The sequence below is a fragment of the Sebastes umbrosus genome, chromosome 11 (assembly GCF_015220745.1).
Source record: "Sebastes umbrosus isolate fSebUmb1 chromosome 11, fSebUmb1.pri, whole genome shotgun sequence".
NCBI classification, from domain to species: Eukaryota; Metazoa; Chordata; class Actinopteri; order Perciformes; family Sebastidae; genus Sebastes; species Sebastes umbrosus.
In genome coordinates, this window is record NC_051279.1 from 16,959,859 (window position 1) to 16,986,733 (window position 26,875).

At 42.1% G+C, this 26,875-nt stretch overlaps 3 protein-coding genes across 14 annotated transcripts; 1 reads left to right on the forward strand and 2 right to left on the reverse strand.

The window, feature by feature from the left end:
• On the reverse strand, nucleotides 1–16,937 carry l3mbtl1b (L3MBTL histone methyl-lysine binding protein 1b). Of its 9 annotated transcripts, XM_037784689.1 has the most exons (23): nucleotides 16,602–16,936; nucleotides 16,079–16,290; nucleotides 14,967–15,101; nucleotides 14,021–14,216; nucleotides 13,700–13,913; nucleotides 13,470–13,620; nucleotides 13,218–13,269; nucleotides 12,450–12,544; nucleotides 12,225–12,329; nucleotides 12,015–12,150; nucleotides 11,815–11,906; nucleotides 11,552–11,703; nucleotides 10,610–10,713; nucleotides 10,407–10,492; nucleotides 10,183–10,293; nucleotides 9,980–10,094; nucleotides 8,523–8,622; nucleotides 7,648–7,848; nucleotides 5,881–5,982; nucleotides 5,714–5,778; nucleotides 5,452–5,624; nucleotides 5,111–5,173; nucleotides 1–1,433 (listed from the first exon to the last, which is right to left on the reverse strand). In XM_037784689.1, the coding sequence occupies exons 3-23, from the start codon at nucleotides 15,075–15,077 to the stop codon at nucleotides 1,305–1,307; spliced, it is 2,553 nt and encodes an 850-aa protein (XP_037640617.1). In that variant the 5' UTR covers nucleotides 15,078–15,101; nucleotides 16,079–16,290; nucleotides 16,602–16,936; the 3' UTR covers nucleotides 1–1,304. The 9 variants fall into 9 exon arrangements, with proteins under 9 accessions (XP_037640617.1, XP_037640619.1, XP_037640618.1 ...); XM_037784691.1 differs by lacking the exon at nucleotides 14,967–15,101 and having other exon boundaries at nucleotides 16,602–16,937; XM_037784690.1 differs by lacking the exon at nucleotides 16,079–16,290.
• Nucleotides 15,962–21,833, forward strand: LOC119496987 (transmembrane protein 244-like). 3 transcript variants are annotated; one of them, XM_037784696.1, is made up of 6 exons: nucleotides 15,962–16,100; nucleotides 19,232–19,317; nucleotides 20,792–20,865; nucleotides 20,962–21,087; nucleotides 21,173–21,217; nucleotides 21,308–21,833. In XM_037784696.1, exons 1-6 carry the CDS (start codon nucleotides 16,023–16,025, stop codon nucleotides 21,400–21,402), a joined length of 504 nt encoding a protein of 167 aa, XP_037640624.1. In that variant the 5' UTR covers nucleotides 15,962–16,022; the 3' UTR covers nucleotides 21,403–21,833. The 3 variants fall into 3 exon arrangements, with proteins under 3 accessions (XP_037640624.1, XP_037640626.1, XP_037640625.1); XM_037784697.1 differs by lacking the exon at nucleotides 15,962–16,100 and adding an exon at nucleotides 18,373–18,946; XM_037784698.1 differs by lacking the exons at nucleotides 15,962–16,100; nucleotides 19,232–19,317 and adding an exon at nucleotides 18,321–18,946.
• sgk2b (serum/glucocorticoid regulated kinase 2b) lies at nucleotides 21,824–26,246 on the reverse strand. 2 transcript variants are annotated; one of them, XM_037784693.1, is made up of 12 exons: nucleotides 26,180–26,246; nucleotides 25,394–25,469; nucleotides 25,232–25,301; nucleotides 25,100–25,125; nucleotides 24,073–24,130; nucleotides 23,899–23,982; nucleotides 23,688–23,819; nucleotides 23,344–23,456; nucleotides 22,772–22,991; nucleotides 22,528–22,683; nucleotides 22,346–22,435; nucleotides 21,824–22,248 (listed from the first exon to the last, which is right to left on the reverse strand). In XM_037784693.1, exons 1-12 carry the CDS (start codon nucleotides 26,244–26,246, stop codon nucleotides 22,084–22,086), a joined length of 1,257 nt encoding a protein of 418 aa, XP_037640621.1. In that variant the 3' UTR covers nucleotides 21,824–22,083. The 2 variants fall into 2 exon arrangements, with proteins under 2 accessions (XP_037640621.1, XP_037640622.1); XM_037784694.1 differs by lacking the exon at nucleotides 26,180–26,246 and adding an exon at nucleotides 25,765–25,795 and having other exon boundaries at nucleotides 22,084–22,248.
• Nucleotides 26,247–26,875: the final 629 nt, after the last annotated feature.

Genomic DNA, 26,875 nt, shown 5'->3' on the forward strand with positions numbered 1-26,875 from the left:
CAGTGTGCATCTCATTTATTTTCACCCATTCACACACTTTCCATCAAACAGCCACAGCTTACCTCGGAGCCAAAAACAGCGTACCATTACCCTTTAAATTAGAATACATAAATAAAAGCCGTTTGCATATAAACAGTTGCCGATGTACACATTCCAACTTGCTGAAGTACACGCTGATTTACAAAGACACTGACAAGGTTTGTTTTCTTTTTTTTTCTCAAAATCTTTGTATGAATCGAGGCTCGTATTCATCAGTCCACTGTCACAATCCCTGTGGACAGATGTTCAAGCCTTTGCATAACCGAGCAGGAGCGAGGACAGTCCTTTTTGTAGCTGTATACTATTTACAATGTGAATGAACCAAACAAGATAATATCAACAAAACAACTAAAAGCTGTTTTTTTTTTTTAAACATTCATATTCATGTGCCATTCCCGAAAACAAAAAAAAAGCAGATACAAAGCTGGTTTGTTTTCTCGTTCCACCTTAAAAGACCGCTTGATTTAACATGTAGCCCTTAGCCCTGCACATCACAAAACAACCCTCTGATCCAGAAAAGCAACACACACGGGCTGGTGGGAAATTACATCCTCATTTCTCAAACACTCTTAGTCACACTTGCACACACAACACACACAAAGTCTTTACCATCCCCCATTCAATCTAAGCTTCAGCCAACTCCAATTTAATCAAACTCTCTTTTGCCTTCGGGCCTGTGGAGCGGCCCTCGTTCTCCATCTAGAGGAGAACGGCTGAACTACATAGTGCTTCTGCTCCACTGGGTTTCACATTTTAAAAACCTCTCGCCACCTCACGATTGTATTTTGCAGCTTGTTTTAAAAACAAAAAAAATTATCTGTTGGCAAGTAAAATGCAACATAGCACAAACACTCTTGTTCCGTCTGCTCTGAGCTCAAGCACCGTTACAGTTCAAATAAAACGGGAAATTCAACAGAATGGTGACACTAGATCCAAGTCATAAACTGTACAATGTTAAGAAGCATTGAAGGTGCCTGTAGCTTTTTTTTTTTTTAAATGATTCAGTAAACAAACACGATATTAGTCGAGGAATCCTCATGTGGAACTCTCCCTCCGGTTGATCAGTACGATCCATCATAGAGAGAGGAGGGAGAGGGGAGACGGATGGACGTTTTTCTGAGATGATGGCTTCCACTTGTTTCTCTCGCAATGCAGGAGCTCGACACTGATTTTATCAAAATGTCTTATAGCTGAGTGTTGATGAAACCGGAGCAGAGGGGCCGGTTAGGAGGGAGTGATTCCTCGTCAGTCTTAAGAGTCGGATCTTACTCTTCATCTGCGTTCTTCAACATGAGGATGGAGTTGTAGATCTTCAGGGCGGGTCCTAACTTGATGGACAGGATCTTGACGATGTCCGCTTGGGTGAGCAGTAGGAAGGCCTCGCCATCTATTTGCTAAAAAAGAAAAACAAATGTTATCACTGTGTTTTACAGACTAAAAGGCCACGCACGTCAACATACTTTTTTCCAACTGTTGTTTTTGTCTTTCACATAGAACGTGAATATTACGCGGCGAAAATGCACCGCAATTTTTCCCCCAGAACAAATGAAATCTTCAGAGTTTGCCGCATTGCAAATAAAGGCATGAAGCAATCACGTTGTGAGGAACCGGTTGAGTTGCGCCTATAGTTGTGTAACAACACAGAGGCTCCGTAGTCCAAACCAAGGAGGGTGAAAAGAGGAGATGTCCCGCATCATCAACGCGTCATATCTTTGGGGTACAACACATGCGCAGTAAACTCTGGTCTGCACTCGACAAAATTGAGCCAATTGCAATGCACGACCACAGCTCCAGTTACACTGCACATGTGTTAAACCCCAAGACCCGTGTCCTAGCCTCTTTCAATAGGCCCTGGTCCGAACCAGGACGGCAAACTTTATTACTCCTTTCAACCTTGACAAATGGTATATGGTAAATGGACTTGCATTTATACAGCGCTTTCCTAGTCTTCCGACTACTCAAAGCGCTTTACACTACATGTCAGCATTCACCCATTCACACACACACACATTCATACACTGATGGCAGAGGCTGCAAGGTGCCAACTTTGCCCATCAGGATCTAATCTAAATACTCATTCACACACCGATGGCTATGCCTTCGGGGGCAATTAAAGGGTTAAGTGTCTTGCTCAAGGACACATCGACATGTCACCGTAGCAGCCGGGGATCGAACCACTCTACCCTCTGAGCCACAGTCGCCGTCAGAAGGCAGCAAATACAGCACACACCAGATCCACTCCTTCTGTTCTTACCTTTCACAATAAAAGCCCTAGGCATATAATATTCGCAGGCAAACAGGGTTGGAAATTAGCACCAGCCACCAGCAAAATACTGGTAAAATATGCAGGTGGCTGCTAGATTTGCTTCACTCACCAACCAAAAAAACAAATGCAATCTATTGAGTGGCTAGTAAATTTTGGTAAAGTTAATTTCCAACACTGTAGGCAAGTATTTAACATTTTCGTGTTGTTTATTCGTCACGAGTTAACAGTTGCTTATTTAGACATCCAGCAGTTATAAAGCAACGTCATGTTTCTGATCACCTGATGAATTTCCAATATTCACTCCCCTGATTGGTCAGCTGGCCCACTCTGTTGTGATTGGTCAACCAAATCAAACTCTTCGGGCTCCCCTCCAGCTCCGCTCTTACTAGTTTTGTTTTAGGGCGTGCCAAACTAGCCGCTAAGCAGGTATTATGCAAAATTGGTGACATCACTACATTACGAAAAGGCGGGACTTCAAGCAAGGTGTTTCAGGCAGTTCAGGAGCAGTGTTTCTGCGGGGAAGAGTAACTCACTTTGGCGTGGACTTTGGACTTTGTAACTTTCCAACTTTCCAGAACTTTACCATGCACAACAAAACAACACACTTAAGGACAGGGTAAAAGCACAAAAGCTTTAACTCTGTGTTTGGTGTCTACCAACTCCTGAGGGAAATATCTGGCTCTTTTTAGCTGCTACTGTAAATGCCCAGGGGAGAATGGCGACGGTAGGTTTGATGCCTTTCCACCATCTGCTCATGTTCCACTGGCCTCAGATCAGACAAGACAACCCGCTGAATTCAAGCATATTACTAAGCGGAGGAAAAGAAATGCACCACTGTGTTCACCAGCTAGTCTCTAACTGTGTCTGTTTTCATAAAACACAGTTTAATTAAATCCTGAACAAAAAAATACTGCAAAGACAAACCTTGACAAGCAGTTCCTGAAGAAAATGCATGTGACTGCATCTGATCAGCATGATCTTTCACGTAATCATCTTAAGAAAACTAATTGACCTTAATGAATTATATATGCAGTGGGAATGAATGAGGGTATAAGCACAATTCTGCACTTCTTGGGCTTTAATGAATATCAGTATATAACTCAAACTGTACATGTCATCATAAAAGGCTTATTTACAGTTGATTAATGTGATATTTGAATGCTTGTATTGTATATCTACAACAACTTACGTACATTTTGACATATGAATTATTTGGTGGCACTAACTGTAGAAGAAGATGTGATTTTAAAGTTGTTGTTTTTTTAAATAAAAAAACATATTTTTCAGGCATGTCAGGGATTATAAAAAATGTATGCAAATGTTAGCAAACAATAATAAGGCAACTTAAAAGTCTGCACACTGTAAATATTTAATATGCAAAGACATTTTGGGACCTTTTTCCACGAGCTTTATGTTAGATATCGGACTATATACAGGTGGCAGCCATGCATAAACAATTAATTTATTAAGTCAGTGCTCATCACCAACAGCTGGCCTCATCCTGCACCTCCCCATGTGACCCACTCTGGATGGCAACCTCCTGCCAACCACTCATCAGCACCCTCTCTAACTTCACACCCACAACGGAATTAACCATCACTGAGCTCCCCCATAAAGCCAAACCCACTACCTGTCAGCTCGATCCCCTCCCCACAATCCTCGTCAAAGCCTGTCTGCCCTCCATCTCCCCCATGATCACAAGAATCATTAACTCCTCCCTCACCACCGGTATTGTACCCCCCACCCTCAAAACTGCTGCAATTACACCAACCCTCAAAAAACCCGGTGCTGACCCAGCTGATCTGAACCACTACAGGCCCGTCTCCAACCTCACCTTCATCTCCAAAACCCTTGAGAGAGTGGTCGCCGCCCAACTTCAGTCCCACCTCAACTCAAACAACCTCCATGAACCCTTCCAATCTGGTTTCCGCCCCAAACACAGTACTGAAACAGCCCTGGTCAAAATCACCAACGACCTCCTCCGTGCAGCTGACTCTGGGCTGCTCACCATCCTCATCGATCTCACTGCTGCCTTTGACACCATCTTGGGCTCTTTGCAGGTCTGATATTAACTTTTTTCACTGCCTGCCACTGTGTACTGTGCAAGTATTTTTTTGTCTCATCTCCTTCAAACAACTGAATTGAATTCAAGTTGGTTTGCTAAAAACTAAATTTTACAAGGTTACATTGGAACACATCATGATAATGTTATAATTTACCATCACCCAATACTAATTTTAGGCAGAATAGAGCTTGAATGCATCATACTGTAACTCCTTTAACCTCCTTTATCGTTAGTAGCTGCGTTATTTAGCCAAGCAGGATTGTGATGTCCACTGGCCGCTAACGGCTAACGTTACTAGCTCTCCTCCTGTCGATATCAACATGGATTTGTTGTTCACAATGTAGCATTATTAGGAAAAAAAATAGGGTACGCCCCCCTCAGGTTTATTAGCGCCATGCTGTTGAGCGTTTTTTTCTCTGCGCCTTGGCACCGGTTCCAATCAAACTGAAACCTGATACAGCGTGCGTATGGCGTTACGTCATTGAGCATGCGTAACTGTCGGAAATCATTGATAAGAGGAATCAATACTCACGGAGGCATGTGATTCAAAGGAATCTTACATCTACATACCAATTCTCTATTCCCATCCCTACTGCACGGCCTGACGATTTTACCCGCCACTGCCAACAATTTACCCGCATTTAGTGGTTGCTAATTTCATAAGCTGGCTCTGGGAGGTTTTTTTGGACATTTTTCAGACTTTAAGAATAATCCAGCATTCAAAAGGCATGGGGGCTTACCTCTGTTTTAAATGTAGCAGCATGTTCTTTACATCCTGGGAGTCCTTTGACAAAAGTGGCCACCTGATGAAAAAAATGAGGAAAACAACTTAGAGCTAAAAGCTACAGACAGGCTGTCAATCACTTTTAATCAATAAATGTTTAATCAAAGTGCCTTGTATGTCTTTTTTGAAGTGACAGGCAGAAAAAGAGCAATTCAGATCCAGAAAAGCTCTCCTTGAATATTCATGCACAGTCGCAGTTTCCCCGAACAACTAGATGCCTTCATGTTGGATGAGTGAATGAGGAGCATGTCTGCTTTTCATGTGTTGGCGCAGTGTGAGTGTGTAAGCATGTCTGACCTCCTCAGCGCTCCAAGTGGCCACTCTCTTGGCAGTCAGCCCCAGGACCTCAGGCAGCAGCTGGCAGTGTTTGTCCCAGCAGAGAGCCACCCGGTGGGGCGGAGAGGCCGAGATGCCGGGGGAGAACACGGACTCGTGGAGGGCCTGCTGGAGAGAGATGGCGTCTGGAGAGGCTGAGGAGAGGGAAGGCAGCGGTCAGTGGGAGTGGGGTGGATGATTTACAAGCTTCATCATGTCTCATTTTACACACATTCACACGCACCTTTACTTTCGCCAATCTCCTCTTTAACGTAGTGCATTTTCAGGTATTTGGGAACTGGAGCAGTCCTGAAGAAATATACAAGTTAGAAGTCACTCTCTAGTACTAGAGAACATCTTCAGCAGTGAGCTACAGCAGCACAGCTGGCTGTGATGGTTTCATGACTGTACCGTTTAGGCCTTGTTCCATTGTGGCTCTGCTCGCTGGCTCCACCCGGTGGCTCCGGCTGAGTGTTGCGTCCTACACGCTCAGCTTCCACTGTCACCGGTTTCCTAGCAACACAGATAACCCGCTCTCAGATACAGACCACTGGACAGAGTTGTATGCAAAACACTTGCAAGGAGTTCTCTTGGGAGTGTTAGTGGCTTTTGAAAAAGGTGCAATGTGTAAGATATGGCCAGAGTTTTAGTTTAAAACATTCAGTGAACTAACATTATCTACAGAATGTGAAGAGATTACAGTGTTGACGTTGTGTCAAAGACGTCTATGTATTGTGTTGCAGAGATGAGATCTACTGAAATGAGCATGCTAACCAGCTAACCCCAGCCCGTCCGGTCTTGTAATTCCACTTGTTCCTCAAGAAGCGATAGTGAGTCACTGTAGCATCCAGTCTGCCCTCAGTCCAACATGAGTGGATAAAGAAGCTGAGCTGCCTCGAGGGCTTGTGTTTTCGGTGTACCCTAATAGGCGAGGGCTGGAGTCTAGGGACACTGAGTATTGGACATGCGGCACCAGAATTAGGGACAGCGAGCCGACTGATTCCACCAAAGAAAAGGACATTAAATTACATTGAAATTAACTTCCCTTTAAATCATCAAGCGGTGGATTTTAGACGCTCTTGATAAGGGAACAGATCTGGTCGGTGGCAGAGCAAAACAGAGTAATGCTTTCTCCTCCCCTCCTAGTTATAGGAGCACTGATTCAGTGTAGATTGAGCTCACCTGTGTCTCTAAACAGCACAGGTGAGCCTGAGGCTCCTCCGAGAGCTCATCAGGGTCATGGCAGACATTGAACACTTTCTAACAGCTTGCCAATAAATATCCATTGTCCGTGTGCATTTTGAGTTTGTTTATTGGATTAAATCCAAACACTCGCCTCGTCCTCCCCACCACCGGGAGGCTGCTTCGTTGGGAGCAGAGCATGCAGCAGCTCCAGGAGACGGAGACAGTTAGCAGTCAGCTCGAATTCAGCCAGTGCAAACCCAGCACCGGGGTTTTGATCACCGCTCCATCCTCCGCCGAACGTTTGCCTCATGAACGTTATGGTTCCCTTATAGCATTGGGTTTACATCCGAAATAATGCCAGACAGTACTGACTATAATGTTTGCCGTGATAAATGTGTGAAATCTGACTCCTGCTACTCTGTGCTGAGGCTCCTTATGGAGACGACACTTTCACTTTCAGTTAAGTAATATAATCAGTGTATGCCCGAACACCGTAACACAGTGTAACACCGACTACCGCGGCAAACCTATGCTGATTGAAGGTCCTTCTTCCAGAGCCACCGCTCCCCTCCCGGCGCGGTAGTCTCCTGGCCACGGGTAGGACAAAACGAAAATACAAGTTGTTTCCTCATTTCTGCCACTTTGGATTAAGTCCAATAAACAAACCATCAAAACGTACACAGACCGTACAGCCCCCGGTTAGTGGCACAGTAAACACAAAGATGGCTAACGTAAACTACAGGCCGACGCCACACGTTAAGATTATAAGATAAGTGGTATTTTGGCCGTCTCTCAGAGTTTCAGCAGTTTGGTTGTATTCTTGCCCCGCTGTTAGTTAGTACAGTAGTTGGCTTTTTGTAAATGTATATTGTATGGACCCAGTAGCAGAGGTGAAATTCTGCCTCCTATTTCCTTGGAGCATGTGGCCAGGCATTATACATTGCACCTTTTAAAGTGTGTTTGTGCTGTTTTTGTGGAGTGGTAGCCGCAAACCTGTTCTGAGAGTCTTCAGCTCCTTCCGGCTGGTCTGGCGTCGAGGAGGTCTGTGTCGTGGTGTTCGTGTTCGTGTTAGGATCCGGGCGTCGCCCGCGTGGATGAGGTCCACTGAGGGCGAGGGGTCGTTCTCCACTGAGGCGGTCTGGCAGCAAGCCCTCCTTGTTCAGATTCAACTCCGAGTAGGGACAGCTCACCTGACTGCACACACAGAAGACACAAACATTTTACCCAGGCCCAAAACTAATTTTATTTTAATTTTTTACTTTTGATGCTCTGCAATTTAACAGCTAAAACAAATAGGAAGAAGAAACAGCTAGAAATCACCTTAAAGACTCAAAACTCCCACACACACACACACACACACACACATAAGTAACACATTAACACTGCAGGCAGCCCACACAAGTATAAATGACAGTAAAGAACACTGAGACTCTTTCTTCTCCTCCTGTACGCATTACATACACAATCCCCAAACATTGATAAAATGAGACTAAACTATTGATGTGCTGTTTGAGCAACAGTAATAAGACACAGCAAAGATAGAAGAGAAATCAGAAAAATAATTTATAGTGAGGATTTCATAAATAGCCCTTTAGGTTAGAATGTACTGGTAAAAGGTATGTTAAAAAGTATTACACCAAAGGAGAAGTGCAAAGTAACGACAGCTTACTGAGACAGAAAATGAATTCAGAATATCTAAGATATGAAAATAAAAGAATATGAAATACATTCACTATGAAGTAAGTGATTTGGGAAATAATCATATATGCATCATACGACATTAAGATTGAGAAACAATAGGAAACACAGAGAAAGAGCAACAACAATAAAAAACAAAAAGACTGTGAAAGTGAGTATGTGCTACTAACGTGTAGTGGGTCCCATAGCGAGGTCCTCTAATGTGGCCAACACCGTTGCATCCTGGGGTAGGACATCCTTGTCCTGGGGCAGTCACTAAATCACTGGAGCCTGAAAAAAATTAAAAAAAATATATATATACACCGTATATACACATATACACAAGGGAGTGATCATAAAACTATGCACACAACTGCAAGAAGACCATTTCTATTTTTAATTCATTATAGAGACAAACTGTGCTGACAAATCTGTTGAAATTACATTTTTGGATCCTTCTCAAATCTCTGCAATCTATTGCAAGTCGGAAGTCAAGCATCTACAGAGGACCTACATCAATTACCACCGCGCCATTAGCAGTGTAGAAAGTACCCATCTTTAAATTAACAACTAGAAAATTCTGTGGGGAAATATTTCTGTAAATCTAATTTAAGGCATTTTAAAAGGTATAATAAGTAACAGTTGTCGTTTGGAGCTTGTAAACAGCATTCAAAGTTGGCTACACCTCCACAGCTCAACAAGCTGAGAGGTAGAGGGAGAGCAGCGATGGTCAAGCGAGCTATAGAGTGAATGAAGACTGTTCTCTCTGCTCGGTGCGTTTGCCTCGGCCAAACTGACACACCGATAGCAGCGCACAACAGCCACTGCACACAGCAGAGGAGAGACAGAGGAATAGGGGAACTCGCAGCGATGTAACAAACCCGTTCTCATCTGTCAAATATGGCCACAAAGCATCTAAAGGAGGACTTGTGCAAAATAATGTATAGCCTAATGCTTGTGCCTTGGTCAGAAGCCAAGGGGCATGACAAAGCGGCGGTATTTAACCACCTGAACGGGCTGCACACCCTGTGCGCTGTTACTGGTTGGGGGTTACACGCCCACGTGGGGCCCAAAGGCTGTTGGCTGAAGCCCAGCAGCGTCCCCGAGCAAATCAAAATTAGAAGAAAAGAGTAAATACAGGCAGAGGTACAGGGTCTCTGCAGAAACAGACACCGCCACACATTTCTAGTGGGGCATAAGTGATGATTGAGAGGGATTACTTTATTCTATACATTGTTTTTTAGGAAATTGTTGCATATTATACCTTTAAGGATCTGTGGGAACCCTGTTAAAAGAGATGGGAGGAGTAGGCTAGTGCGGCATGCTCGCTCAACTCAATGGAAATAGCAGCTACAACATTGTTCCAGTACGTTTCACAACAAAAACACTACATGAAGTAAAATAATTATGATAACTTAATTTTTTGTGTATGCCGCGATGTTGCTGTGATGTCAGGTGTGTTTATGTCGGCGAACTCGGGCTGGATAAATTTTGCCCGAGGTTCCAACCTGAATGAACGTTCCATTGCACTTTACCGTGTCGGAGGTAGTTTTTTCACAGAGTTTCGAGTTCAATGGATTGCAGCATTAGAAAGCTCGACTGACTTCTTTGAATATCAGACAGGACAGAAAGGAAGAGTGTGTCTCACCGTTTGGGTATTGTAGTGGGTGTCCGGTTTTCTGACACCACCCTACAGGGTGTAGATCAGGGCAGTCTGTCTCCACCCAATAGTCATACTCTGAGCTCCAGCCATCAAAATGAATCTAGATGAGAAAGGGCATTAAAGCACATTAGACGGAAGCTGAGCACAGAGCAAGTCGAAACACATCCAGAGGAGGAGACAGGTTGTACCTTTAGTCGGTGGTCCTCTGTGTCCACTATGGTTGCAACACGGATGAGCATGGGGTTCCTCTTATCCACAGCTTCCACTTTCATCCCAAACTGGAAGCCATGTGGAGGTCGCTGCGAAGACAGGGCAAAACAATAATCACAAAACTGCATCTCAACTACAATCATACATATTATAAATCCTGTGTGTGTGTGTGTGTGTGTGTGTGTGTGTGTGAGAACCGTACTGGTTTGAAAGCCCGAGCAGGAGCAGCCTGTGTGCCCGTCTCTTCCAGGTATTTCTCCCATGAGAAACTCTTGGGTTGTTTATATTCTAAAGAAGATGTAAACAATACATTTTATCATCAGAATCTAAATGTGTTTTAGCATTTATTTTTGATAATGTTAGATTCTGCATTCCTTACAGTATATTAAAGTAGCTTATACTGACCCATGTGTGTCTTGGTCTGTGTCTTACCAGCTGGCGTGGTCAGAGTTAGCTCAGCCTCTTCACAATATCCCACAGGATGGATGTATGGACTGCTAGCGTCACACCTTGACAGAAAAAAACAACTACTAGGTAAACAGGCACACAATAACAGTTTTAGACTTTTTGTTCCAGCTGCATAAACTCTGAAGTTATGTGTGTTTGTCCAACTTGTCCAGACTTTTTGTCCAATTTCCAAACTTGTCAAGACCTAGTCACTTTCATTTCTAATAACTTTCCGTCCTCTCTGTACCTTAAATACACAGGCACCATGCTGATGTCGTACAGACATTTACCTACTGTAGGTTTCACTTGGATTTACTGCTAAAGCAGTCCTCCAGGTAGACTGGGGAATTTGTGGGATCATACCAATTCTAGGGATGTCAAGGTGAGGAAATTTTCTCACCGGTTAATACGGGTGTTACCGATTACATCGGACATTTTACAAGAAACAATGATGGTCAACATATGCAGAGCGCTTACTTTGATCTTTAACATTGGATGGTTGTGCCTGGCCTCTACGATCGAGCTTTCGCTGCAGGGCTGCAGGTTTTCACCCTGCGCTGTGAACGCCCCACACGCTGATTGCCTCATTAACGTTATGGTTACCTTATAGCATTGGGTTTAAATCAGAAATATTGCCAAATTGGCACTTCTGCTTTTTGCTTTAACACCAAATCCTCCGCCGTCTTGTCTCTCAACTCTCCCGTGGGTGTGAAATCTGACTCCTGCTACTCTGAGCTGAGACTCCGTACGGAGCAGATACTTTCACTTTCAGTTACATAGCGTCCGTCGTCCGACTATGTATCGATAACACGGTGAAGATACGCGAAAATTAACTAAATGGGTTTTATTTCTAAAAAGCACAAGGACGGTGGGGGGCAGTGGACAAGAATCGTCTCTTACCAATAATCATATGTGTCATCCCAGTTGTCGAAATGAATGAGCAGTCGGTTGTCAACAACAGCAGCAATGGTTGCTACGCAGATCAACGATGGGTTCTTCCTGTCGATCGCCTCCAGCTTCATCCCTGCTCTAAATCCAGACGGCGTCACAGACTGAAATAAAAATAATAATAATAAAAAATACACATTTAGCACACACAACCCCTTAATTTAAGAACAATATGATGACTTTAGAGTATTTGATTGTGTGTGTTCAATACTCACTGTGTTGAGGCTCTTGAAAAGGTGTTTTGGGGCCAGCTGACCTCTACAGTTCTTCACGTACATGCTCCAATTAAACTCTCCATCCTTACAACCTACAAGACAAACTCACTCGGTAAGGTTGTTTGTAAAATCATCGATACTGTATGTGTGACAGTTGTGTGTGTGTGTGTGTGTGTGTGTGCGTGTGTGTGTGTCACTACCTTTAGGCAACAATAACTTATGCCCATTCTTCTCACACCAGCCTGCTGGCTTCATATCCCACGAGTCGGCATTGGCCCAGAAGTCGTAGCATTCTGGGTAACCATCAAAGTGGAGCCTTACCCTGTAGCCTTGTATCTGAGAGGCAAAGGGACATAATTATAAACAGGGATAAAGATAGAAGCGGTCTAGTCACAAACAACTATACATACCTCTGCAACAGAGAGAACACAGAACAGAGACGGGTGAGACGGGTCCAGCCCCTCCAGCTTCATTCCCACCTTAAAACTGTTCCTGCTTTGAGGAAGCGACTGGTGCTGCAAGACATCATAGCACAGTCATGATTTGGCTTATCTGAGACCAAATAAACAAATCTGGTTAAACTTAAAAAATATATATATATATAAAATTGTCAAGTGTATAAGGGGGAAAAGTACCTCTTTGAATAGTTTAACAGGAGCAGCGATGGCCTTCTCCTCTTCCAAGTAAGCAGGCCAGCTCCATGCCCGTTTCTTATTGGCGGGGGCAGTCACTGAGGGTTGGGCAAAAAAATGCTCCAGTATTATGTGCTGTGGTTGGTGCATGAGGACCTCCATCACATTCATGAGAAACATACAGATGCAGATACACTTCTTCCCCCAGTTTGAGATTTATTTTATTCAGATCAGCTCAGTTTACGCAATATTTTAGGAGTAAAATTTTTTTTTTTTTATAACTCTATACATCATGGTCATGTGAAAAATTGATTGAACCTAATTCATTCCTGCATTGTGTCACACAGGGTGCCTGTACGTTTCTTATGTTAGAGTTAAGATTTCAAGACGTTTTAAATACGGCTGCAACCAATCGATTAGTTGTTTGGTCTATAAAATGTCCGAAAATGGTGAAAAATGCCAATCAGTGTTTCCCAAAGCCCAAGATGACGTCCTCAAATGTCTTGTTATATCCACAACTCAGAAATATTCAGTTTACTGTCAAAGAGGAGTAAAAAAAAAAACTATTCAAAACCATTAATCGATATTCAATAGTTGCAGATTAATTTAATAGTTGACAACTAATCGCTTATTTGTTGCAGCTCTACTTTTAAATGCTAAAAAATTGGAAAATAAACGTTGATTATCAGAGGACATTCTGCAAGAGGTTTAATTTCTCACCAGAACAACACAAAACTGCAGCATTTTTAAGAAAGACTAAGTCTAACTTACCCAGTTTAGCAATTTTGGCACCTCTTCGTCCTTTGGTAGTCTTGGCCTTTTCCTACAAAAGGTGAAATGAAAGAATGTGTCAATAATCAAAACCATAATATTTTTTCTCACCCACCTTGTGTATTTTCTCAACTTAAAAGATAAAGAGGGAAATTATCAGAATAGAAAAATTACAGCAAGACATCACTGAACTCTGTTCAGAGTGGCCTGTAGCTCTGAAAGTGAAAGACAAATGCTAAGCGTATGCTCCACCTCTGGTTCCTCTTGATTGTCTTCCTCTTCATCACCAGAATCCATATAGATCTTCCTCTTTTTGCGCACACGTTTACCCAGCCTCTCACCCTCAATTGCTTGACTCTCCCTTGCTTCCCCTGGAGACGATCTGTAGAAAAGAACGATTTTGCTGGTGATGAAACAACGAAACAAATATAATCTGACAGGCAGCAAAGAGGCGTTAGAGAACACCAGGTGTGTGGTTTTACCTGCCGCTGGAGGGCTGGGCACAAATGGAGCTACAGAATTTGCCCTGAAGGAGGGCGTCCCGGGGAACACGGCCACCACAGGCCCGGCACCTTGACAGCTCCCCATTGGGGCCCGTGTCTGCGCTAGAGCCAACCTCAACACTGGGACCAACCTCCACACTGGGGCCCTCCATACTGGGGCCCTCCTCTAAAGACAGAAGCACAGGACCGGGGGCTGGAGGACAAAGCAGAAAGAAAGGCTGAAACTGTAGAGCAGAAAAAGTAAACACTGCAATTCTTGACAATAACAATGTTGTGAGGGTTAAACATGTGCTTTCATACCTTTAGCTTGAGACGATCCTGGCTGACTCTGTTTGGCTGGAGCTGTGGCAGTGCCAGTCTGTGGTTGGCCCTCTGGTGGAGGGGTGGGAGTGTGAGACTGTGCTGGGTCCAAGGTCTGGCGTTTCGGCTCTTTCTTCTGCCCTTTGACCTCTAGGTCTGTGACGATCTCAAGAGTCCCAAACTCTGTCATGCGAAACTGAAAGACACGAGTGGGGTAGAAACAGGTAAGCTCATCAGGGCTTCTCCCAGGAAATTGTTGAGCTGAGGTTGTACATCATCCCGAATTTATCTGGTCTCCCAATGAATGTAGTTAGTAGAGGACAGCCTAAATAATCACACTCATTAATTATATGTCTCTCTCTTTTTCCCCTGAAGGTTAGTGTTTTCTTTAACAAAAATGTTTTTTTTTTAGAAAGTTAGCAGAGGGTAGGGGCGTTAATCACAAGTTTCATCACGATACAATATGATATTGATTTTTTTTTGCACCAATACGATATTTGCTGATATCAAAACGTCTGCGATGATATGATTTCAAGTCGATTCAATTCAGGGGCTTGCGATCGATATGCACATTTAATACAGTCAGTTACATTTATATCAACTCACTAAAAGCAATTAAAATATGATTTGACAATTGTATTGCTGAGCTCTTCCAGACATTTAAATGAAAAACAATCTATTCTTTTAATAAAATAATAAATATAAAGTGGGAATTTCAAAATAAAGGCTATATGTATCGATATTTTCTCTTTGCATCGATGATATTGGATCGTTGATCATTGAATCAATATATCGATCTAAATCCCTAGCAGATGGGGTTTTAATTTCAGGTGAGGTGGCCCCCCTCTGCTATAAAAACACAATGGAAAACCCTGCTCTTACGAATTTGCGCGTGTGATCAGAGACTCAAAACATTTACAGAATCACAGGTGATCCTCTCTCATACCCTGATGTCACTGCCCGGCAGCGTGGCTATACCATCCTTCCAATCCAGCGCACCCATCATATCAAACTCAGCTCCCTGGGAGGGGCCATCACTGGGCGGAGTGTCGGTCATTCCCACTCCTCTGATATCCCCAACCTGCATACACATTAATGACAGTCACATTAAAGACATTGTCATATACTGACAACTGACACACAAAAGGTTACAGATGTCCAAAAAATGTAACAGAGGTTGAATAGAAAGGTATCTTTGACTTTGACCATTGTTCTCCGTCTATTGTGAATATCACAGTGAAGCAGCCCCTCTGTATGTTTTGTTTTTTTTACCTACAAAGTGCTTCCAAGACAAATGCAGCTTCTACCTGCACTTGTAAACAGCATTGCCCCAGCATCGCCTCTAGATGGCGACTGTGTGCTGTCTTGCAGGATCCACCATGCACTTCGATTTCAGACAAAACAGTCAATAATAATATTGTTTTGCTGGTCATCTAAGAGGGGAAACGCGTGCACAAACGGCCCCATTAGGGTGAAGCATCATCAGGATCATTGACAAACACGAGGAAAGATGTCTCAACTTGAAGTTAACCACACAAGTTCATCTTTTCCTTGTTTTAACAGTATCTCTTAAAACCGGCTGTTTGCCTGCTTATAAACAAACGAGAGGGTAATTTGTGCATCAATTATAAAGAGAACACTGTTTCCTGCGCAGACTGACACAACTTAAAGGCGTTTTAATCCCACTAACATTGCGATATAACGTTTTAGTGTTGACGCATGTTCAACACTGAATTAAGGTGCTATTTTCTGTTTGCATGTTACCCATAATGACCATGTGAAAAGTGAACAGCAAGCCCGAGCTACTGGCTCTTTGTTAAGTTTGACTTTTCCACTTTGATAGCTCAGTTTTTTATTCTAAGCCATAAATAAAAGTGTATGTAGGAGCGCCCATGATTAGCATTCGTTCTTATAACAAAATGGCGGAGAGCATATAAGAAGAGAGGCCACCAACACGTTTAAACTATGTAAATTACTACAAGTTACCCCGTCTAAACAAATCATGCAAAGCCGCTACGCGTCGAACAAAAGCAAAGGCTTGCTGTGTAATTTCCTGACTTTGTGTTTTCCGCCACTCGAGGTATTTTCTTCACTTTCCCCCTCGCTCTTGTCACGGAATGTGTCAGCCCCAGGTTGCTATAGCTAGCGCTGACATGAAGCTACCAGGCGAGCTAGCTCCACTCCCCGTTCATCTGCACTGAGCCTGAGAGAGGCTGCTAGAGCCGGGCTAGCCGTGTAGCATCGGGACTGGATGCAGCTTAAAGGACAATCTGTAATAAAGAAGTTTCCCGGTTAATAACAATAGGAAAAACGCATTTTGTTAAACGCCTTTATCTCGTGCATTACCACACATTATTATCAATAACACGGCGCTGCTGTTACGAGATTCAACATTTGATTGATTTTCTTCCAATAGAAAACTTGAAAAAAAAAAAAACAACGATTTATTCTTAAATCAGAGTGAAATAAATGCGCTGATTTAGCAAGGCCCCGCTTTTTTGGTATATATTTCGTCACTGTTAAACGGCAATAAATGAGTATTAACGCCCCGTTTATTGTTTAAAGAAATGTAGGAACTCACCTCGTTTCTGGTTTTAACTCTTTATTTCGCTTTAGAGCTGGATAAAGAAGGGTGCGCATGCGTGATAGATGCTGCGCTGCCTGACAACTTTAGGGTCTCTGAAAAGTTCAGTTTACTATCGGTGGTCAATACCAGGCCTGTTTACACTTATAACACGCCCCAAAAACACTCCGTTCAGCGCCGATATGACGAGTACTACTACCGATGGACTGGTAGCTCATATTCCCCCCCTTTGTTCACTACAGCCTCTAAGAAGTACTTATCCTTCTTAGAACTTAGAACGTTAGGGACCGCAGTGCGTTCCATATAACCGTTGAGGAGCGGTTGGTTCCCCTTTTTTCAAACAGCCGTTAACAAACCCCTCTAACGGCTGTTAACTGACCCCTCTAACGGCCGTTAACAAACCCCTCTAACGGCCGTTAACAAACCCCTCTAACGGCCGTTAACAAACCCCTCTAACGGCTGTTAACAAACCCCTCTAACTGCTGTTAACTGACCCCTCTAACTGCCGTTAACAAACCCCTCTAACTGCCGTTAACTAACCCCTCTAACTGCCGTTAACAAACCCCTCTAACTGCCGTTAACAAACCCCTCTAACTGCTGTTAACTGACCCCTCTAACGGCTGTTAACAAACCCCTCTAACGGCCGTTAACAAACCCCTCTAACTGCCGTTAACAAACCCCTCTAACGACTGTTAACAAACCCCTCTAACTGCTGTTAACTAACCCCTCTAACTGCTGTTAACTAACCCCTCTAGCTGTGGTCCAACTGCCTGTTACTAACCCCTCTAACGGTGGTCAAACTGGCTGTTAACTAAGCCCTCTAACTGTGGTCAAACTGAGCTGTTAACTAACCCCTCTAACGGTGGTCAAACTGAGCTGTTAACTAACCCCTCTAACGGTGGTCAAACTGGCTGTTAACTAACCCCTCTAGCTGTGGTCCAACTGCCTGTTACTAACCCCTCTAACGGTGGTCAAACTGAGCTGTTAACAAACCCCTCTAACGGTGGTCAAACTGGCTGTTAACTAACCCCTCTAACTGCTGTAAACTAACCCTCTAACTGTGGTCAAACTTGCTGTTAACTAATCCCTCTAACTGCTGTTAATTTACCCCTCTAACGGCTGTTAACTAACCCCTCTAACTGCTGTTAACAAACCCCTCTAACGGTGGTCAAACTGGCTGTTAACTAACCCCTCTAACTGCTGTTAACGAATCCCTCTAACTGCTGTTAACGAATCCCTCTAACTGCTGTTAACTGACCCCTCTAACTGCTGTTAACTGACCCCTCTAACTGCTGTTAACAAATCCCTCTAACGGTGGTCAAACTAGCTGTTGACTAATCCCTCTAACTGCTGTTAACTAACCCCTCTAACTGATGTTAACTAACCCCTCTAACTGATGTTAACAAACCCCTCTAACTGATGTTAACTAACCCCTCTAACTGATGTTAACTAACCCCTCTAACGGTGGTCAAACGGCTAATTTGTGTACATACAGGCAATAATCAGTTAGTATAGCCTACGCTGGTGTTTACTGTAGGATTAAATAATACGTAGGCCTGTAAAATCACCCGGAGTGACATTATTTGACAAAAAAAACGACCAAAATACGTTGCTACAGAAGAGTACTGGTTTTAAACCAACCGACATAACTGTAGATGTGTTCTAAGAGCTGAGAACATATCTACAGTTAATGTCGGTTGGTTTTGAATGAGGGCTATGTATGAATCAGTAACGTTGAATGGAGTCATATTGAGTAATGACGCTTATTTTAATACGATAAGGGTTACATTTATGTCTGAAATTCAACCTCCAAGAAGGCAGTGTATCGGACTGTGAATGTATGGTTAATGTTTAATGTTTGGATTGATTAGAAGTATTAGTTGAGTCGCTAATAGTCCAGATGATCATCTCCAGCTATATCCTGCAGTATTCACTCCCTCCCACAGAAGGGCGGCTATGGTTGCTCCTCCGGTATAATAAAAACTGCTGGGCCGTTTTAGCCATAATTTTGATGAAATACACTCCCGTCTTTAAAAAGAAAATCGCTATAGTGTCCACGGTTGTGTATTCAGTTGCTAGCTGAGATAAAAGTCTTTATTTCAGTGAAAAAAGGGCCGCCCTGAGAGGAGGTGAGATGAGTTCAGAGCTCGGCTGTGTGTTGTTGAAGCGGCGGCTGGTTTATATGTGTCTGCTGTTTGTCGCTAGATGGCAGGAGAAGTCCAGTTTTCTAGGGGGGATTAACGGGGTCGTGCATCGAGCTGCAGACAGGATTATTTTATAATATAAAAACATCAAGTACGAACCATGAGATGGCATTCAAACGCAAAGCGGTCGACTCGAAGGTAATATGTGTACAATGTGTCTCTGTGAACTGTGTCTGTCAATCGGGATTGACTGTAAGGATCATGTGCGACGTTATCTATTTTTTGCGATATACAGATTATAACTGTAAAGTCAGATTTTGCATCAGATAGAGAGTCGCTGTCTGCCTCCCACTGCAGCCCTGTAGCCTATAACAATACTGCTGCAGAGCTCCAGCTCCAGTTCACGTGTTTGCATGGAAAATATGAGGTGTTGCCTACTAGACAAATTTCTGTATTGTGATAGATCCTGTCTCAATCCCACAGACCGTGCTCTTCAATCTGCTGCTATGTCTGGTCATATTTTACTCTCTTTTCTACATGATTGGGAGTGTGTGCTTCGGTGCCTTCAGGTGAGGATCTTTACCACACGCATGCGCACTAGCAAACCAGCCCCTGAACGCATCATTACCAACCTCTCCTGTAAATACTGCAAGAACTTTATTTCTTTTAGTTAATTTTGTCCTTAAATGGTGAATATTTAAATGGTGCAATATTGTTAATAGTCTGTTTATTGTCAAAACTGTATATACTGATCCTATTTTTTATACTTCTTTCTATTTAAATTGCTCATATTTTGTTACACTTTGTTTAGCTCTTTTTTTTTTACTGTATTAGCTGATGCATCTTGTTTTTTGCACTATCCCCTTTGCTGATGTACACTGCAAATTTCCCCACTGCAGGACTAATAAAGGAATATCTTATCTTATCTTAATATTCTTAAATATAAGTGTGTTTTAAAAAAAGAAAAGAAAACACATACAGTAGCTAACTAGGGCAGGCAGTAAGTATTTATACTACTATCTATAGGCGTATATGATGCCATTTGTAGTCTGCAGTTTGTATTTGGAGGTTGTGGGATACATACACGGTGCATAGAAATCAGGAGGGACAGTAGGGGCCAAACAGCTTAAAGGTCCCATATTGTAAAAAGTGAGATATTCAGGTATTTTATATTATAAAGCAGGTTTAAGTTCTATATAAATACTGTTAAACTATCAAAACGCTCAATATACGGAGAAATACACACAGCCCGTATTCAGAAATTGCACGTTTGAAACAAGCCGTTAGGATTTCTGTCTATTTGTGATGAAACAAATATACAATATTTAGACCATTACACGGTTTTAAACGTAAACATTCTAAATGTGTCCCGGTTTATTTCCTGTTGCAGTGTATGTTAATGACATCAGCTGACAGGAAGTAAACATGGACCCAAACTGTTGCCTAGTAACGCAATTCCGTTGCAATTCCATTGAAATGCACTGACACGGAGTGTTTCAGACAGAGGGTAAATACAGGTATATTCAGGCAGACAGTACAAGGAAAATAACGTGTTTTTTGAACATTAAAGCATGTAGACATGTTCTAGTAGAAACACAAAATACAAGTATGAACCTGAAAATGAGCATGATATAGGACCTTTAATTTTTGACTAAGGCCCTATATTGGGTTATGTAGAGGTGAGATTTACAGTAGTTACTTTATTCACATCATGTGACCTATCTGTGGCTTCCCTTTACCTGTTGACAGGTAGACAATATAAGAGCTGAGATATGTTTACACTTTACAGTGGTTTAACACACTCTTGCACTCTTGCAATTGCCCTTTTCACAGCAGCCATTTTGACATGTGATTGCAGGGTAAATTATTGGCCCTGGTATATTGTGCATGCTGCCAAACTGGAATGTCTGTGACACTAAAAACAACGGGACTATAATTAATTTGATCAATTACAACTGTGTTTACCCTGCAATTGCATATCAAAATGGCTGCTGGGAAAACGGCCACTAGTTTTCCCTCTTATTTAACCCACTTCTCATTTAGGTTGGATCACTTTGACGGACTGATTCCCTTTGACTTTAAGACCGAACCTGCTGAATCCAACTCCAAATACTTGGGTGAGCACATTAAATTAAATGCAGCCAATATGATGATGAGCGTGGACTTTTTTTTTAACTTCCTATATTTTTTTTTGCTATGTTGGTCTTCCTCAGTGAACCTCCTGTCCTTGGAGCTCACCTACTTTTGCAGTGGCCTTTTGTTTGCTGCAGTGGTGAGGAGGCGGGTGTGGGACTACGCCCTCACCGTCACAATTCTGCATGTAATGATCACCAGTCTAGGTGAGGGGAAATCTAGCGATACATGAACACACACACAAATTGCAGAATGCGTTGTGTAATTGCACGTTTTGTTTCCGTGTTGCAGTGATGTTGGAGTTTCCCATGGTGTGGCAGTGGTGGCTGGCTTTAGGTGAAACAAACATCACTGGCATCTTATCTGGTAATTATTGCATTTAACTTTATGAGCTCAATTCTTTTTGATGCTTTTGTTGTTCCATAGGTAGCGGCTTATTTCTGATGATCTGCAACGGTCAGCTGATAGCTTACTTCACTTGCCAGAGTGATCAGAGCTACGCCTCCTTCAGTATCTACTGACAGACAGGAAGCTACTCTGTGTATGAGCTGTTTCATAAACAGTCTTGTGAAGTGAGGTAGAAAGGATCGGACCAGATGCTCTCGTCCAGGGGACACCCATTAGATTCTCCACAATGATGGGCTTTTTGTGTTCGGCACTAAAAAAAGACTCCTCACCATCACACATCAGGTCAGAACTGGGTACAATTTGTGTTTAGGGGTTGCCAACAAACTGGCATCCTCTTGTTTTTATGTAAATGTCACAAGGAGATGTTTTATGTATTTTGCTTGTGATGCACAATGTCTCTGTTACTATGCAGGATTTTAAGGCACCCTGTGAAGTATCAGTACCTTTGTAAGCTGTGAATGTAAAAGCAGAACGGGAAAGTTGCAATTGTATATTTTAAAGATATAAATGTAAAGTGTTAAAAAATAAAGCTGCTACAGATTGAGTGTTTATTCTTCCATCATTTTACACATTAAGGTAGCAAAGACTTGTGAAATAGTGACCAGCCTATTTCACATGATGAACTGATGCTTAAATAACGTAAAAATATACTGTAATTTAGTAACTAATGAAACATGGGGTGTTAGTGTAAGAAACTTTTTGCTTAAGTGTTTAAAAATAGACTTTGTTTTAATAATTTATAACATAAAAAAATAAATATTTGAACAAACATGCTCCCAGAGGATTTGGCGTTGTTATGAAACCGGCTCTGCTGCCAATTCCTCCACTGGGTTCATGAAGGAGAATCCTGGGAAGGCCTCGCTGGTCCCGCTGCCCGCCTGACACCGCTCATTCACAGAGGCAGGGACAGGTTGTAGCGTGAACTCGATGTCGATGTAGCTGACGTCACAGGGGCCCGACTGGAGAAGAGAGAGGAATAAACACACACTCAGGTACACTGTGCATTGATTTAACAAAAAAAACTGTGTTCTCCATTCATTTCTGAATCACTCCTACCACATTTGGGATGAACGGGGGTCGGACTTTCCTGGCCAGGAGGTCGTCCCAGTTGATGGATGCAAAGAAAGGATGCTCCTGCAGCTCCACCTGGAGAGACATTGACATTACATCCTCTGCGGTTATGTGTTTGTATGTGCATCATCGCTTGTCTGTCTGTGTTTTCTTTTGTGTGCACTTACCAGGTCACTGCTCCCGCCTAAGCGTTTGGCAACATCTCTTTCCAGCAATCCCTCTAAGAGTGAGCGGGTCACTTGAGACCCCCCACTACGCACCTGCAGTGGAGCGTGAAGTATGTTCTCAAACATCTCTGCTTTGCTACGGCTGTAAAATGGAGGCTGAGAGAAAGGACAGGGAGATGGAGTAAGGTGACGATGCATGAAGAAGGTGATATGATGAAAAGATGGTTTCACATGCAGCACTCACCAGTCCATAGAGCATCTCAAAAAGCACAGCGCCGAGGCCCCACCAGTCCACTGCTGGATTGTATGGGTGGCCTTGTAGCACCTCTGGGGCGAGGTACTCTGGAGTCCCACAGAACGTGTGCATAGTCCCACCTATGGCCACCCCTTCTTTACAAAGCCCAAAGTCAGTCAGCATCACATGACCGTCGCTGTCCAGCAGGATGTTCTCTGGTTTGAGGTCTCTGGCAGACAAACAGGTGGAACAAAAGTGTTGGTTTTGTCTACGGATTCCTGCAAAATCTTATTTCAACTGATCCTGCTGTTGTTTTTGTTTCAATTTCCTCTAGTTTCACCTCACTTTCCTGTACTGTTTATTTTTTAATGTGGTATTGCAAGACATGGTGTTTTTTAGTGATAACATTTTCTATGCAGAGCTCTCTTATCAAAGTGAAAGTTGGGATTTCCATGCATGAATCAATTAAACATGTGGAACATGTTTAAATCAAACATGAGCAAAGAAAGTAAGCAAGCAGTGAGCAAAGAAAAACTTGGATGAGTGACTTTGCAATGGAATGTCTATTTCTGTGTGTGTACCTGTAAACAATGTCAAGAGAGTGGAGGTAGCCCAGCGCCATGGCCATCTCTGCAGCGTAGAAAGCAGCCCTGGGTTCAGGGAATGACCCCTCTCTCTGAAGGTGGTAGAAAAGCTGAGGACAAACAGATGAGTGGTGAGATCTCTAAAACTAAACTGTATGTGTAGCTATTTCTGATGTTTTTTTATGCTAAAGATTTGTATATTTTACTCTATATTTGATACCAAAATAGCATTGTTTTGAACTTTTGAATGGTTGTGGGCAAAGAGAGACTCACGGTCATTCCCCTGTTTTTTTCTGTAACCATATACAGTTGACAGAGAGAGGTAATTTTTATAGACATACCTCCCCGCCATTAACGTAGTCCAGGACGAAGTAGAGCGTGTTTAGCGTCTGGAAAGAAAAGTGGAGCCCCACCAGGAATGGATGTTGTAGTCCCTTCAGCAGCACGCTTCTCTCAACCATCACATGCCTCTGCTACAGACACACAACAGATACAGTAAGTAAATAGATAGATAGATAGATAGATAGATAGATAGATAGATAGATAGTTTACCTCTTTCCTCTTGATAATCATCTGTTTCTGCAGCACTTTGACAGCATAGACACCTCCATGTTTTCTATGTCTTGCCAGCAGCACCTGTGCAAGTTTGAGCTGTGTCATTTTATGTCCCAACAAAAATCCCACAAGCACAAATACAAAAATGTACAGAAATAAAAAAAACCCTACCTTTCCAAAGCTTCCTTTGCCAATAACTTTGAGGTAGTCGAAATCTGACGGTTTCATCCTGATTAACACGACGGAAGAAAACTGTCAGATATGTGTTGTTAGGCTAGTCCTAAACCATTTAGTGCTAATTTGTGGTTAATAAATGATTTATTCATGCTGCACAAATCAGTTAATAGGCTGCTGTAATGCATGAATAAAGATATTGTTTTGGGTTGCAAAGTTGTGACCACACATTTAAGTAAAGGAACCCTGTCGTTGGTAAATGTCCCTGACTTAGGACAGTGGTTTCCAAAGCGAGGGATTGTATTATTTGGGGTGAAATTACTGTTAAAGGCTGTAAAAATAATTCAAGTAAAACAATCTGAGACTAAGGCCATATAACCTGTGATGAGGGGTCACAAGCCCAAAAGGTTGGGAAACATTAGGGGATAACCCCCTACCTTCTAGTCACATCCTCAAGTCATAAATTATTATTTATTTTTTTAAACTAACTACATATTGCATTTTTAATTGTGACAACTTATTTCCTACCAATGAAGCATTAATAATCATTGTAATACAGAAACAGTTTTTAAAGCTAGTCACCTGTCAAAGACAATTTTTGGAACAATAATGCAAACAGCACTTTACTATGGACATAAATGCACTTTTCTCTGCTGCTAAACACAACTGCAAATTGGGTGAAATTGTGTCTGAAACGTTTATTTTTTTATTTTATTTTTTTATTTTTAGGTATTGTTAATTCTAATACTTATTTGTTCTATCCTTTTTAATGCACTGACGGGAGCTGGGAGAAACAATATTTTGTTTCCTTCTGTGTATGCAAATACTCAGTGAAATGACAATAAAGTGAATCTTGATTCTTGAATCTTGAATAGGGTGTAAACTATTTATAATGGTATAATTGTATCCTATAAGTTTTACTCAACAGATAGAAAGAGTTGCTCTGTAATGTGAAGTAAAAACAGCAGAACCTTTTTTTCTGTCATGACTTATTTCTTGGAATCAAGCGTTTAAAGTGACTTACTGTGAGGTTCCTGTGTTCACCGAGGTCTGAGGAGAGAGAAAAAACACATCAAGTCAAGGTCAGGAGGTCAGATTTAGTTTCACTTCCTGTCAACACTCAGCACGGTCTTTAAAAAAAAACATCAATACTCACCACTGTGCCCGTCTCCTCCTTCTCTCTTCTCAGCCTGCTCTGTCTCCTCAGGATCTTCTGTGTGTCCATGCTTCAATCAGGAGGTCAAAAACAGTAGTTACATGTGGGTTTGTCATATATACAAACACAAACTAAGAAAAACATTATTTTTTGCTAACTTACTGTTGGCAGAAATGCTGACTGGAAACACATTTGTGTAAGAAGTCACTGAAGCCAACTTTCTTCCCCTTGAGCAGAGCTGCAAAGACATGCAGAGGGTTACCCAGCCAGTCCCATAGTTACAGTTCAACAGCTGTATTTAGCATTAATATGACATAACGTTGCTTTAATGAAGTCATGAAAGTATTAAAACAAACTTTCAAGTTATGTCTTCAACTTTTAATACCATATTCTTCTCCTTATTTTTTTTTATTTAATTTTGTCTCTTGTTTGCAGGTTTTTTTTGTAAGCTATTGCAAGATATCCTTAACTTTACCTGAGAAATATGACATAACGTTGCTTTAATAAAGTTGTGAAAGTAAACTTAACTTTACCTGAGAAATATGACATAAGGTTGCTTTAATAAAGTTATAAAAGTATTAAAAACAAACTTTGAAGTTATGTCTTCAACTTTTAATATCATATTCTTCTTTTAATTTCTTTTTTTAATTTAATATTGTCTCTTGTTTGCAGCTTTTTTGTAAGCTATTGCAAGATATCCTCAATTTACCTGAGAATTATGACATTGACAATGACTTTGCTTTAATAAAGTTATGAAAGTATCCTTAACTTTACCTGAGAAATATGACATAACGTTGCTTTAATAAAATTATGAAAGTATTAAAACAAACTTTCAAGTTATGTCTTCAACTTTTAATACCATATTCTTCTTTTTATTTCTTTTTTTATTTAATTTTGTCTCTTGTTTGCATGGTTTTTGTAAGCTATTGCAAAATATCCTCAACTTACCTGAGAGATATGACACAAGCCCTCTCATCTTGGCATAGGTCAACGGCCGGTCTTGAGTCACGGTCATCTGGACGAAGACTTTACTGAGGTTTTGTCAAAATAAAACTAAAGAGGAGAGAAGAGTTTGGTAGAGAGTGAAGGCAGTGTACTGTCCAGCAGCAGAGACGCCCCTCTTGTCCTCAAACTCTCAGTGAGGCTGCTCAGTTTAAAGACCGGCGACGTAGTAGGAGACGCCGCAGTGCTGCGTTCAAGTGCCCTCTGAGATGTCGACATTATGATGCGTGCGCACCATGAGTGACCTAAAGTGAATGTTGTTGGCATAGGTCAGAGGTCACTAACCTGCGGCTCCAGAGCCACATGCAGCTCTTTAGCCCCTCTCCAGTGGCTCCCTGTGGATTTATAAAAATGGAAATCATTTTTATTTATCATTGTTGTAGGTCTATGGTACGATGGTACAACGGAATATTAGGGCCACATTGAGGAAGGCTGCTGACCCCTGGCATAGGTCGTTGCTTTAAATACTGATTGACTGGATCAATGTCATGGCTACAATAGATACACAAAATAAAACTATGTATACGGTATAAAAGTGAGCTATTCATACCTCTTAATTTATTACCAATCGCTACAGTGGGGCGCTATCATTTTAACATGAGGGAACACTATTCGACGGGGAACAGACTTCGTTATAACAAC

What these genes read in the sequence shown, in the direction of transcription:
- l3mbtl1b (XM_037784684.1), bottom strand. Translation starts at nt 15,453, where the DNA reads ATGACCAGCAAAACAATATTATTATTGACTGTTTTGTCTGAAATCGAA. An exon ending in TGCCAAAATTGCTAAACTGG is followed by an intron (nt 12,545 to 13,217) that starts GTAAGTTAGACT and finishes CCCAACCCTCAG; the next exon opens with TGACTGCCCCCGCCAATAAG. An exon ending in GGAGATTGGCGAAAGTAAAG is followed by an intron (nt 5,625 to 5,713) that starts GTGCGTGTGAAT and finishes CCCTCTCCTCAG; the next exon opens with CCTCTCCAGACGCCATCTCT.
- LOC119496987 (XM_037784696.1), top strand. Translation starts at nt 16,023, where the DNA reads ATGCAAAGCCGCTACGCGTCGAACAAAAGCAAAGGCTTGCTGTGTAAT. An exon ending in TGTGTTTTCCGCCACTCGAG is followed by an intron (nt 16,101 to 19,231) that starts GTATTTTCTTCA and finishes TCAATCCCACAG; the next exon opens with ACCGTGCTCTTCAATCTGCT. An exon ending in GTGTGCTTCGGTGCCTTCAG is followed by an intron (nt 19,318 to 20,791) that starts GTGAGGATCTTT and finishes CTTCTCATTTAG; the next exon opens with GTTGGATCACTTTGACGGAC.
- sgk2b (XM_037784693.1), bottom strand. Translation starts at nt 26,246, where the DNA reads ATGACCGTGACTCAAGACCGGCCGTTGACCTATGCCAAGATGAGAGGG. An exon ending in AGGAGGAGACGGGCACAGTG is followed by an intron (nt 25,126 to 25,231) that starts GTGAGTATTGAT and finishes CTCTCTCCTCAG; the next exon opens with ACCTCGGTGAACACAGGAAC. An exon ending in TCTCTTGACATTGTTTACAG is followed by an intron (nt 22,992 to 23,343) that starts GTACACACACAG and finishes TTTGTCTGCCAG; the next exon opens with AGACCTCAAACCAGAGAACA.